Here is a 14,102-nt window from a genome sequence, read left to right as displayed (position 1 = left end):
TTCATGAAGGAAAAAGAAATTTAATTTATTTAAATCTAGTGGATTATTGATGTTGTTCCTTGAATTCTGGCCTCAAAGTTTTTGAGTTCTTAATAATCAGGAGTAGTTCTTAGTGTGGTTGAAGGATAATAATCCACTAGGAGAACCACTCTGATGCATTTTTATCAGCCTGGGCCACAACAAAGTGCTATGAATTATTATAATAGGAGACCATCTATAGAAAAAATATTTTCTTTCTTTAAATCTAAATTCCAAATAACGAAGATTGTTTCGAAGCAACCAATTAGAACGACTAACTGAAAGGTAATGAAGTGTGCATCCATTAGAAACACAAAGTTATTAAAAGGACAAGGTACAATTTTTGATACTGAGTAATATCATAAAAGTTGAATTTTGTAATTCAGTGCTTTGGGATTAATTGGGCCATTGGTTAATTGGGGCAGCCGCTTTTCTAGGACAACACTTAATGAAAAAAATAAATTGAAAATATTGGGATTCCTTTGTTTATTTGGGAAACTAAGCCACTTAATTGGGGCAGGAATCTGTTGCCAAACAGTTTCCAACCAGTGTCAGACACATGCAAGTTATGTGGCCATTATACACTAATTAAAGCAACAGTTTTAAATAGCATCACCTGTGTGTTTGTGTTCAACAAGCAATGATTTTTGTCATTGATCATAGGCAAATGATAATCAGTAAGACGATTTGGAACAGTTTTGCTCACTGTGGTTTCAAGCATTCAGGCTTGCGGATGCCAGAAACGGCTGGGGTGAAATGAAACAATTTCACTACTTCATCAAGTTAGGTACTATGATGAATTTGAAGGTATCAGCAATCATCTTGAATATTACAATTAAAATGAGGATTTGGAGGTTCCAATCATCAAAAGCACTGTTTGAAAGCTGCCCACTATCTGCACTTGGTGTCTGTAATGATTTTGTTTATTTACAGTCAATCAAAAGAGCACGTCAGTGTACACTGAATGAATTCCAGCATAACAATTAGGAACTAACACAGTTTTATATACTGCAGTGATTTTGGTTGTGTTCTAATTTATTCTGTATTTTATTTAAATACATAATTTGTTACTTATTTAAATGGTAGTTTGTCTTTTTTTATACCTTGTTAACTATTTCCGTGAAACTTCGGCTAATTGGGGCAGACATTTAGTCGGGCCAAAACGTACAAGTCCCAGTGTGTCCCAATTAACTGGAACACACTGTATTTGAAATTTGGGCAGATTCATTTACTATTTCACACAGAAACATTATAATAATCAGCACACTCTTCATTTAAACAGATATTAGAAATTCATTGGACATAATTCAAGTGTGCTTTCACCATATTACATATAATGTCTACTTGAACCATAACTTGGCATGTTGAACATTTTACTTACATACATTTATCGATAAACATTATGAAAGTCATCTTCAACATGTATAAAGTGTTCATGGAGATGAGCTTGTTGTTGATTTTATCTTGTTGCACCAATGTTTTTATATTGACACAAGAGAAGATGTTTGAAGGTTTTCTTGAAGGTAGCATTGCATAGTGCATAGCAGGCAGGGTTGATAGTACTGTTGATGTAACAGAGCCAGTATCCAATAGTCCATACTGTGTTAGGGACGCAGACTGAACAGAAAGTGTTAATGAGCACCATGACATTGTATGGGGTCCAGGTGATGATAAATGCCAGCAGAATAGCCAGGATGGTCCTAGTCACCTTCTTCTCCCGGGTTACAACTCCCTTCTTTTTCTTAGCAGGGGTCTTTGTCACTTTAATGATCTTGTGGGCTGTGGTGAGCTCTCTGTCTTTGCCATTCTTGGTGCTGTTGTCTGGCACGATTTCAACTGTGGTAGCACAGTAGTCACTCTTTTGGGATTTAGTGACAACCTTTATGCAGGAGAGCTTGGAGCTGCCGATGCTAAAATGCCTTTGTGCAGTGGAGACCTTCGTGCTCTCATCGATCGTTCCTTCCTCCTTCTGGATGGAAGGGACCACACTGAGGGAAGTCGAGTCATTGGAGACCTCCTTTTCCTCTCCTTGGCCACAATGATCTGTCATTCCTTCACCAGCTGCCTTGCCATTTTGAACTTTGACATTCTGCAACCCATCAGGTGCACTTGAAATATTGTTGTTATTCGGTTTCATTATTTTACCTCGCACTAGACTGGGAGAAATGGTGCCTTTGTTGGACTCTGGCTCTTTCTTATCCTTCTTGATCCGACTCTTGCTAGCACGGGATATGTGCACATACAAAATCGTCATGGTAATAACTGGTAGATAGAAGGCTGCTATTGCGGTGCCAAAAGTGACAACTGGATTTGAGAAGAACTGCACATGGCACTCACCCTCTTTAACTGTCCGCCCACCTACAATGAACTGCCAGAAGAGAATGGCAGGAGCCCACAGGATAAATGACAGCACCCAAGCAGCTGTAATCATCATCCCTGCCATCTTGGTGGTTCTCTTCACAGGGTAGCTGAGAGGCTTTGTCACACAGAAGTATCGATCAAAGCTGATGATAAGAAGGTTCATGACAGATGCATTACTAACAACATAATCTAGGGCCAGCCATAAATCACACACCACTGGGCCCATGGGCCAGTAGCCAATGACGATGTAAATGGTGTACAGGTTCATGGAGAACACACCAATAATCAAATCAGCGCAGGCTAAGCTGAAAATGAAATAGTTGTTAATTGTTTGTAACTGTCTGTTTACTTTGATAGAAAGCATAACCAGAATGTTTCCAATAATGGTCACCAGACTCAAAGATCCTGCTACAATCACAATGAAGATGACTTCAACTGTTTTGTAAGCACTCCCTCTTTCAATGTCTGTTAGGTTGCTGAGAGATGCATTTGTCTGTGTTGAATTAGCCATCCTTTCCCTCTGAGTTAGCACTGAAGTGGCCTAAATGTAGAAAATGAGAGAAAAAGGAGAAAATATTAGCAAACAAGCATTAAAGGGTTTCTAATTGAAGTCCCACCAGCAAGAACACACAAGACCATCTGTTGTAATAAACTTCAAGATTATTGCTGAGGGTTTAATTTTTAAACAGGGATCAAAGAGCTCACTTATTGTATGTACAATTAATTATGAATTAATAGTTAATTACTAGTGTCTAACTGAATGAAGACATTGATGCCTGACACTGCAAACATGTTTTAATGACATTGGTCCACCTTTGTGCACTTAAAATGATGGGAAACCTCCGATACCTTGGTTCCCTTAAGTGCACGTGCTTTAAAAGCAAAAACTATATGAACACGAGAAATCCCAATTGCCTACAGAAATGACGCAAGAAGAACAGATGCACAGGATTATCCCTCTCCTACAGGAGGAACAATCATCCAATCCAATAAACTTGCAGTCAGAAGTAGAAATGAAGCAAATTCCAGGAGAGAGAGAAGAATCTGGGACTGAGTTACGTCAGATCAACAGCATGTGTTTCAAAACCATGTTAATGGTGGCCTAACACTATTGATTTCCCCTAGTTATGTAGCCCATGAGAACTCTAAACAATTATGGTCTAATTTTCTTGAAACTAATAGCTTAAAAGGGGAAGTTATGACCTGTACAAAAAGGATAGGTGACACCTGAAGCCAAGGGGCACCAATATCCTTGTGGGGCAGGTTTGCTGGAGCTGTGGAGAAGGGTTTAAACTAATTAGGCAGGGAGGATGGGAACTGGAATGGTGGGTCTGAAGACGGGGCAGTTGGTATACAAGTAGAGGCAATGTGTAGTGAGACAGGCAGGTGATAGGGCAAAGTTGCAGTCACTGGGATGAGTTGAAGTCTAACATGGTGGCAAAATCAAAAAGGGTTAGGAATACATGTCTGAAGGTGTCATAATTGAATGCACACTGTACAGTATATGGAATAAGGTAGAGGTTAGAGATTGCAGGTGTGACATTGTGGGCATCACTGAATCGTGGCCGAAAGAAGATCATAGGAGATTAACGTCAAAAGATACATTGTATAGAAAGGACAGGCAGGTAGGCAGAGGGGGTGGAGTGGCTCTGTTAGTAAAAAATGAAATCAAATCCTTAGAAATAGGTAACATAGGATTGGGAGATGGAGTATCCTTATGGGTAGATTTAAGAAACTGCAAGGTTAAAAAGACCCCGATAGGAGTTATATACAGGCATTCAAACAGTAGCCTAAAAGAGGCATGTAAAAATGGAAATGTTACAATAATCATAGGGGATTTCAATATGCAGGTAGATTGAGAAATTCAGGTCGGTGCCAAACCCCAAGAGATGGAATTTGTAGAAAGCGTACAAGTTGGAGGAACTCAGCAGGTTGGGCAGCATCCGTGGAAACGATCAGTCGACGTTTCGGGCCGGAACCCTTCGTCAGGACTGTAGAGGGAAGGGGCAGAGGCCCTATAAGGAAGGTGGGGGGAGGGTGGGAAGGAGAAGGCTGGTAGGTTCCGGGTGAAAAACCAGTAAGGGGAAAGATAAAGAGGTAGGGGAGGGGAAGCAGGGAGGTGATAGGCAGGAAAGGTAAAGAAGGAATAGGGGAAAACACAATGGGTAGTAGAAGGAGGCGGAACCATGAGGGAGGTGATAGGCAGCTGGGGGAGGGGGCAGAGTAAAATAGGGATGGGGGAAGGGAAGGGGAGGGAATTACCGGAAGTTGGAGAATTCTATGTTCATACCGAGGGGCTGGAGACTACCTAGACGGTATATGAGGTGTTGATCCTCCAACCTGAGTTTAGCCTCATCATGGCAGTAGAGGAGGCCATGTATGGACATATCCGAAAGGAAATGTGAAGCAGAGTTGAAGTGGGTGGCTACCGGGAGATCCTGTCTGTTGTGGCGGACGGAGTGGAGGTGCTCGACGAAGCGGTCCCCCAATCTGCGTCAGGTTTCACCGATGTAGAGGAGGCCGCACCGGGAGCACCAGATGCAATAGACGACCCCAACAGACTCACAAGTGAAGTTGCCTCACATGGAAGGACTGTTTGGGGCCCTGAATGGTGGCAAGAGATGAGGTGTAGGGACAGGTGTAGCACTCATGCTTACAGGGATAAGTGCCGGGTGGGAGACCTGTGGGGAGGGACGTGTGGATCAGGGAGTTGCGGAGGGACCAATCACTGTGGAAGTCGGAGAGGGAAAGATGTGCTTAGTGGTGGGGTTCTGTTGAAGGTGGCGGAAGTTGCGGAGGATAATGTGCTGGATCCGGAGGCTGGTGGGGTGGTAGGTAAGGACAAGGGGAACTCTGTCCTTGTTGTGGTGGCGGGAGGATGGGGTGAGGGCCGAAGTGCAGGAAATGGAGGAGTTGCCGGTGAGGGCATCATTGATGATGGCAGAAGGGAAACCAGGATCCTTAAAGAAAGAGGACATTTGAGATGTCCTGGAACGGAAAGCCTCATCCTGGGAGCAGATGCAGCGGAGACGGAGGAACTGGGAATAAGGAATGGCACTTTTGCATGTGGCGGGGTGGGAATAGGTATAGTCGAGGTAGTTATGAGAGTCAGTGGGCTTGTAGAAGATGTCAGTGGACAGTCTGTCTCCAGAGATGGAGACTGAGAGATGGAGAAGGGGCTGAGAAGTGTCCGAGATAGACCAAGTGAATTTGAGGGCTGGGTGGAAGTTTGAAGTAAAGTCGATGAAATTGACGAGCTCAACATGGGTGCAGGAAGCAGCACCAATGTAGTTGTCAACGTAGCGAAGGAAAAGTTGGGGAGTAGTACCAGAATAGGTTTGGAGCACAGACTGTTCCACATAACCAACAAAGAGGCAGGCATAGCTGGGGCCCATGCAAGTGCCCATAGCTACACCCTTGGTCTGAAGAAAGTGGGAAGACCCGAAAGACAAGTTATTAAGTGTGAGTACCAGTTCCGCCAACCGGAGGAGGGTAGTGGTGGTGGGGAACTGGTGAGGTCTATCGTCCAGAAAGTAGCGGAGGTCTTTGAGGCCTTACTGATGGGGAATGGAGGTGTATAAGGATTGGACAACCATAGTGAAAATGAAGCGGTCAGGACCGGGCAACTAGAACTGGAGGCTTGGGTTTCTAGAACCACTTGTAGTTGAGCCTACCAGGGGAAAAGCAATTCTGGATTGAATGTTGTGTTATGAACCAGAGTTCATTAGGGAGTTTAAGGTAAAGGAACCCTTAGGAGACAGTTATCATAATATGATAAATTCACCCTGCAGTTTGGGAGGGAGAAGATAAAGTCAGATATATTAGTATTTCAGTGGAAAAAAGGGAGTAACAGAAGCATGAGAGAGGAGCTGGCCAGATTTAATTGGAAGGGGACAGTACCAGGGATGACAGCAGAACAACAATGGTTGGTGTCTCCGGGAGTAATTCAGAAGGCGCAGGATAGATACATCCCAGAGTATTCTAAAGGGAGGATGAGGCAACAGTGGCTGACAAGGGAAGTCAATGACAGCACAGAAGGAAAAGAGGGAACAAATAATACAGTAAAAATTGTGGGAAGTTAGAGGATTGGGAAGCTTTTAAAAAGTAACAAAAGGCAGCTAAAAAGTCATAAAGAGAGAAAAGATGAAATATGAACATAAGTTAGCCAATAATATGATGATACCAAAAGTATTTTTTCAGAAATATTATAAGTAAAGGAGAGGTGAGAATGGATATCGGACCACTGAAAAATGATGCTGGAGAGGTAGTAATGGGGGAAGAGAAATGGCAGACAAACTTAATACATATTTTGTGTTTGTCTTCGCTGTGGAAGACACTAGGGGTATGCCAAAAATCCAAGAGTACTGGGGGAAGAAGTGAGTGTAGTTGCTATTACTAAGGAAAAGGCGCTTGGGAAGCTGAAAGGTTGAATTGTAGATAAGTCACCTGGACCAGCTGGACTACACCCTTGGGTTCTGAAAGAGGTAGCAGAGGAGGTTATGGAGGCACTAGTCATGATCTTTCAACAATCACTAGTTCTAGAATGGCTTTGGAAGATTGGAAAATTGCAAATATCACTCCACTCTTTAAGGGAGGGAGGCAAAAGAAAGAGAATTGTAAGCCAATTAGCCTGACTTCAGTAGTTGGGAAGGTCTTGGAGTCATTATTAAGGATGAGGTTTTGGTGTAGTTGGAGGCCCATGATAAAGCAGGCAAAGTCAAAGTGGTTTCCTTGAGGGGAAATCATGTCTAACAAATCTGTTGGAATTCTTTGAGTAAATAATAAGCAGGATAGACAACAGAAAGTCAGTGGATGTTGATTATTTGGATTTTCAGAAGGGCTTTGACAAGGTGCTGCACATGAGTTTGCTTAACAAATTAAGAGCCCATGGCATTGAAGGAAATATACTAGCATAGCTAGAAGGTTAGCTAACTGGCAGAAAAGAAGGAGTGAGAATAAGGGGCCTTTTCTGGTTTGCTGCCGGCAATTAGTAGTGTTCCACAGGGGTCTTTGTCGGAACCAATACTTCTCATGTTATATGTCAATGATTTGGATGACTGAATTGATGGCGTTATGCCAAGTTTCAGGATTACACAAAAAGAGTTGGGGCAGGTAGCGTTGAGGAAGCAAAGTATCTGCAGAAGGCTTAGACAGACTGGGAGATTGGGCAGCTGGAATACAGTGTAGGGAAGTGTATAGTCATGCACTTTGGTAGAAGGAATAAAGGCATAGACTATTTTCTAAATGGAGAGAAAATTTAACAATCAGAGGTGCAAAGGGACTTGAGATGCCTTGTGCAGGATTGTCTAAAGGTTAACTTGAAGGTTGAGTCAGTGGTCACATTCATTTCAATAGAACTAGAATATAAGAGCAAGGATGTAATCCTGGGGCATTATAACCATCGGTCAGACCACACTTGGAGTACTGTGAGCAGTTTTGGGCCCCTTATCTAGGAAAAGATGTGCTGGCATTGGAGAGGGTCCAGAGAGGTTCATGGGACTATGAGGAGCATTTAATAGCTCTGGGCCTGTACTCACGAGTTTAGAAGAATGAAGGAGGATCTCATTGAAACTTATCAAATATTGAACAGCCTATATAGAGAGGATTTGGAGAGGATGTTTTTTTATAGTGGGGGAGACTAGGACCAAAGGGCACAGCCTCAGAATGGAAGGACATCTAATTAGAACAGAGATGAAGAGGAATATTTTTAGCCAGGGGTAGTGTATCTGTGGAATTCATTGCTGCAGATAGCTGTGGAGAACAAGTCATTGGATATATTTAAAGCAGAGGTTGATAGATTATTCAGGGCATCAAAGGTTACAGGGAGAAGGCAGGAGAATGGGGTTGAGAAGGATAATAAATCAGACATGATGGAATGGTAGAGCAGACTTGACAGGCGGAATGGCCTAATTCTGCTCCCATGTCTTCAGGTCCAAAAGTATCATCAAATGTAAAGATGCACTTGAGACTGGGACAGATGCTCCATGCCTAAAGTCATAGGATACATAAAGAAATTTTATCAAAGGTAATACTGAGAGCTGTATTGGAGATAGAATGGGAGGAAATTATGAGGAAAGAATAGAGAAGGTTCACAAACAGACAGGAAAGATTAATATATAGAAGGAGTTGACAGCTTTAGAAAATAAAGACATTAAGCTCGTATTGAAGATTAAGCACAGGAGATGTATATAATCTTGGACAAGATGGACTATTTTCAATATTTATAGCAGAGTAAAAACACACAAAGAGAAAATAATAATTCTTCATGTTTTTATGTGTTCTCAGTCATGTGCACATGCATGAAAATGAACCACAAAATAAAAATGGATATAGAATCTTCGAAGAAAAATTATCAGCAGCACATTTACGGCATTTTGCACCATCTTGGGAAGTTATTAGCCAAGTAAAATCACTCTTTCAATATCCAGGTGTGGAATGAAAGTTTTGATTTGTTTTATAACTGCAGGCTTGCTGTTGATGGTAACTCCACATTCAGAAATGGCTGATGTACAAGGTACTTCTGATCTGTTTGCAGGTAACTTGTTAGTGAGATCTCAGACCAGTATGGAATTGGATCTGGTTTATTATTCTCGCATGTGCTGAGATGTAGTGTCTTGGACATTGTTCATACAGATCAGATCATTCCACAGTGTGTTGAGATAGAACAAGGTCAATGAGTAACAGTATAAAAGCTACAGAGAGTATGCAGTGCAGGTAAATAAATATTGCAAGTGCATAATGAGGTCGATATAATAAGATCAAGAATCCATCTTATACTGAGGAATCATGTTGCTAGGTTTCACTAATAGCTGGTTAACGACAGGGAGCACAGCGAAAGTCATGGCACAGGACAGCCTGTTGGCCCATGACATTGTGCCAAACAATGAAAGCTATCATTGTACCAGCTGGAAACTTCCACCAGAATTGCAAATACAAAGATTCATCCTCTAAAATATAAACATTATTATTCATTATTTAATTTCATCCTTGCCATGCTACTTCTAGTAACTAAAGCTTCCATGAGTTGTACAAGCCAATGTCAGCTGATTACGATTAAGTATCCAATCCCACCCCAATCACCTTCAGTATTCAGGATGCAAATCTTTTTTGGTTCACTTTCTCCTGATCACAATTACCACAGGTCAGTTAAAAATCTTATCTTGTAAAAATATTACATACAGGCGAAAAATCTCAATGATGGGTGAGATCTCCTTTCTCTTGAGTCCAAAGATAACTTACTTCTACTCCATTTGGAGTGAATGATGAGGCCATTGAGGGAATTGTAGACTCTTCCACAAATGGGGTAGGATGGGTACCTGACTGGATAGGAACATAGCTTGAGAGGCAGTGTGTTCCTTCTGCTATTTACATCACGCTTCTTTACGCCACCATGCATCCTGGATGCTCCTTCTCCACTTTGAGATGTTACGAGGCAGAGAATCCCAAAAGACAGTGGGATGTTGTAATTCAACAAAGACATCCTTGAAACTTTTCCCCTCTCTGTTTAGTGATCTTTTCCTGCAACATGGCTTAGAATAGAATAAAGTGTCTGTTTTGGGAACTGGTGCTAAATGGGTGAATGAAATGGCCTAGCCAAAGTAGCAGACAGGTGGTAGACAAAGACTTCAGTGCTGACAATGTCGGCCTGAGAGAAGATTATTCTTTGTGTGATTATTCTTTCAATAAGTTGAAGGATTTCACAGAAATAGCATTGATAGTATTTTGTGTGGTCCAGATCTTAGAAGCATATAAGAATGTATGGATTTCCTCTGCACAATGGAGCATGCTTTGAGAAATGTCTGATTATTTGATTGTTATTCAATTGCATAGCAGGTGATGGTAAATTCCATTATCAATGTCATCACTAAGAGAAGGCTCCCACCATATGGAAGTGGTCTTTTGCAAGTTGTAGTTATTCCTCTCCGCATCTTGTGGCACATTGGGTGACAACTTTGTAGTTTCTTTGGCATTTCTGTGTTTTTACGAGGCCGAGTTGCTATCCCGACACTTAATCCAAAGCATTCAAGGAGCCGACTGGATTTGAACCCGAGTCCACTGGCCTCGAAGTCCGGTGCAGATGCCACTACACCACCAGCCAGCCATTCTTTTCAGGAAAAAGTTTTATTGTCAGTAAAGGGAGATTTCTACCTCAAACAACACATACAAAATGCTGGAGGAACTCAGCAGGCCAGGCGGCATCTATGGAAAAGAGTACAGTTGATGTTTCGGGCTTTTCGTGTGTGTTGTTTGGATCTCCAGCATATGCAGATTTTCTCTTGTTTGTGATTGGATCTTTGCCTCAAACATCAGCAACATATTTCTCCGTACAACTGCTGTTCTGCACTTCCAGAATGTTTTGTTTACTTTTCCCTGTGTCTACCATTGCTGGGAATTAGATCACATAGCTCCCGTGAAAGCCACCATTACTTTATACAGAACACTCGAAGGAAATGACATTGAGCTTTGGTTTAGCATTTCAAATCAGTCTTTGATGCCTTGGTAACATGAGGCCCCTGTCATCAGCATCGAATAATAAGCAACTCACCAGTACAATTAGCATCTCAATTGCTGCCTCCCACCAGTAAATCTATTGGCACGTCAGTCCCAACACTGCACACTCCCTTTTTATTTATGCTTACTGCACACAATGCAATTGCCTTTTTCCTCAATATTGACAAGAGTATCCGTAGATATTTAATCAATTGTAGTCTGCCTTTGTAAGTTTTCCTTCATTTTCCGCTCTTCCTTCTATATTGGATTTATTCTCCAACACCTCTGGGAAACAGATCTTCACTAGGATAAGATGAGCCCTCCGTCTGGCTCATTTATACTTCAACTCCATTTCTCTTGCATTTGCAACAAAACCCTTGACCCTAGGAAACCATTACTGAGCCCTCTCTTGAAAATTTCAGAGCTCTCAGCCTTCACTTACTTTATGGGAAGAGTTCCTGAAGTGAAAGGGTGGAGCAGCAAAAATCATGAACACAAGGAAGTCTGCAGATGCTTGAAATCCAAAGCAATGCACAGAAAGCGCGGGAGGAACACAGCAGGCCAGGCGGCATCTATTGAACAGAATAAACAGCCGACATTTCGGGTGGAGCCCTTGGTTTCCCTGGGTTTCTTGAGACATAGGAGCCTGCAGATGCTGTAACCTGGAGCAACAAACAATCTGTTGGAGGAACTCGGCTGGGTGAGCAGCAGGACATCCCCAACGTAGAAATTTGACTCGAAACATCAAATCTCCTTTCCCCATTCAGATGTTCCTTAGTTTCTTGAGTGTATGGATTGAAAATCAGACTGGATGGACGGAATGGTTGTTAACAAAGATTTATGACTCGAAAGAAGAAAGCGTCAGAGGCGGTACATGGAGTGTGAGCCAACAAGTGGCATAAATGATTGTCTTGGATGCTTTCCTTGTGATTGCAAGATCCTGTTGGACATCGGTAATGCAGAATACTGCAAGTCCGGTTCACTGGTTCTTTGGCGAGACCGACGGTGGGGGAGCTGCGTGGCCTCGGTTGTAAGCCCTCATGCCACAGGGTCACCTACCATAGCCGCCCAGGGAGGCAGGTGCCAGAGACGGTGTGGGAGAGAGCTGGAGTCTGTGCTGGGTTGGGGGCTGACCCGTCCCGTCACTACACACAAAGTGATGGAGGAACTCAGCAGACCAGGCAGCAGCTAGGAAAAGAGTACAGTTGACGTTTCAGGCCGAAACCCTCCCGTCAGTGGTCACTCGGTGGAAAACGAGTTGGATTGCATTCTCTGTGACTGCACTAGGACGGCCTCACCATCAATCTATAGGCTATGACACTCAGGGACGAGCTCTCTCTATATATATATTTGTTTTTTTGACCGTATGTTTAACTGCTATTGTAACTATATGTGCTGTGTGTGACAGTAGTGTGTTTTGCACCTTGGTCCAGGAGAAATGCTGTTTCGTTTGGCAGTACTCATGTGCATCACTGAATGACAATTAAACTTGAATTTGACTTAATTTAAAACTAACCCAAGAACTCCCTGTGACCAAAAAAAAAATTGGCCACAGCTTGGAAAGAGTGCAGGACACACAAAATGCTGGAGGAACTCAGCAGGCCAAGCAGCATCTATGGAAAAAGAAAGAGTACAGTCGACTGCCAAAACCCTTCGGCAGGACTTAAAAAGAGTGATATGACAAATCATCATCTCAAGGGCTTCAGTACTCCCACTACGGACAGGGACAAGCTGTCCAAGCAGGGTCTGGTCTGGTGGAGACTCTATGAACAGAACCACAGAGAACTTTGGCTAAGGCACACAGGAAAGCCAGAAAGGAAGTGTACAACAACTTCATATGGTGAACAAGGCCTTGAATGATTTATTCTTCTTACACTGAGCTTTTCCTGTAGACCTCTGACAGGCAACTTTGGATGATCTGCTGTCAAAGTGCTGGCAGGAGGTCCTGCAACAAGCAAGGTTCCTTCGTGCTGAATTACTCTGCCATTTTGAAGCTTTTGTATAAAGACTCAAAATACATCTCACAAAGGAAAGTCCACGCTTTCAGAAATGGGCTGCAGTGACGATGGGTCAACTCACACCATTTCACAAATGTAACGAATTTCATGGGCTATCTTATGGATGATATTTCATGGGCTCTAATCAGCACACCCCCCACCTTTCTGCTCCCTCTGGTTCAATCTGTCATGGTTCGGTCTGTGAAGTCCGCATTCTGGTTCACAGTCCGGTCTGTGGACTCTGGACTCTGGGTCTTCTGGCTGTTCCTTGTTTCAGTTGGGCTTAATCATAGGCACCTGATACTCATCTTGGGGCTGGGAATATATGTGGCCCTGAGTTTGAGTGTGGTTGCTGATTTGTCTTGTCAGTATCCCGTCCTCACCTCTGTGGGGTAAGTCAGGCTGTCTTTGCTATTACCCTGTGATTGGATCTGTCCCTTCCTGTCCTTGCCTCCGTTGGGTAAGCCAGGCTGCCTTTGCTGTTACCCTGAGGTTGGACTGTTCCCTTCCCTTCACCTTCCTCCTGCAACCTCTGCCTGAAGCCTTGCCTGCAACCTCACCTGTGTCCTTGCCTGTATCACTGTCAAGTTCTAACGCCGGAGCAAGACCAGAGCCTTGCTGTGTCTAGATAAGGAACTGTCTATCGTTGAGTTGGAACTGTCTCTGTGTCCACACCTTCGCTAGGTAGGTCTGGCCATTTGTCACTACCTAGTTTTGGGAACTGTCTCTGTGTCCACACCCTCGGTAAGTAGGTCTGGCTGTTTGCCGCTACCTAGTGTTGGGAACTGTCTTGTCGTGTTCATTCTGTGTAGAGCCCCGGCCCCAAGTCCTGTTCCCAAGGAGGGGTCCTGGCTCTGTGATCCATGTCCCTGTGTTCCTGTCTCTCACGTCCAAGGCTCCGTGATCCTGCTTTCCCTGAGACCAAGGCTCTGTGTTCTGTGTTCCTGTTGTTCCAAGTCCAAGGTTCCGAGGTTCCTGTCATCCCAAGTCCAAGGCTCAGCTGTTCCTGAGTACCAAGTCAAGGCTTCATGTTCTCGTCCTGTCCACGTGCTTCGTCTTGTGCTGGAGTTCCCTCATCCTGTATTGGAGTTCCCTCATCTTGCCCAGGAGTCTCTTGTTCTTTCCCGTAGCCTCACCTAGACCTGTCTTCCAAGACCACGTCATGTCTTCGCCTAGTTCCGGAGTCTGAGCCTGAGTCTAAGTTCAGACCCAGTTTCTTGGTCCCTGTCCAGTCTC

The 14,102-nt window shown here is 43.4% G+C and overlaps 1 protein-coding gene across 1 annotated transcript in view; it reads right to left on the bottom strand.

Moving 5' to 3' along the window:
* Positions 1 to 652: 652 nt before the first annotated feature.
* The window catches only part of LOC140202615 (muscarinic acetylcholine receptor M2-like), a 74,448-nt gene continuing 60,998 nt past the window's right edge, over positions 653 to 14,102 (bottom strand). The window contains exon 3 of the mRNA XM_072267673.1: positions 653 to 2,920. Coding sequence (XP_072123774.1) covers positions 1,478 to 2,890 — 1,413 coding nt within the window. The 5' untranslated portion in view covers positions 2,891 to 2,920 and the 3' untranslated portion in view covers positions 653 to 1,477. The remainder of the gene's footprint in view (positions 2,921 to 14,102) is intronic.

This window comes from Mobula birostris, chromosome 9 (assembly GCF_030028105.1).
Source record: "Mobula birostris isolate sMobBir1 chromosome 9, sMobBir1.hap1, whole genome shotgun sequence".
NCBI lineage: Eukaryota > Metazoa > Chordata > Chondrichthyes > Myliobatiformes > Myliobatidae > Mobula > Mobula birostris.
This window is presented reverse-complemented; position numbering and strand designations above follow the sequence as displayed.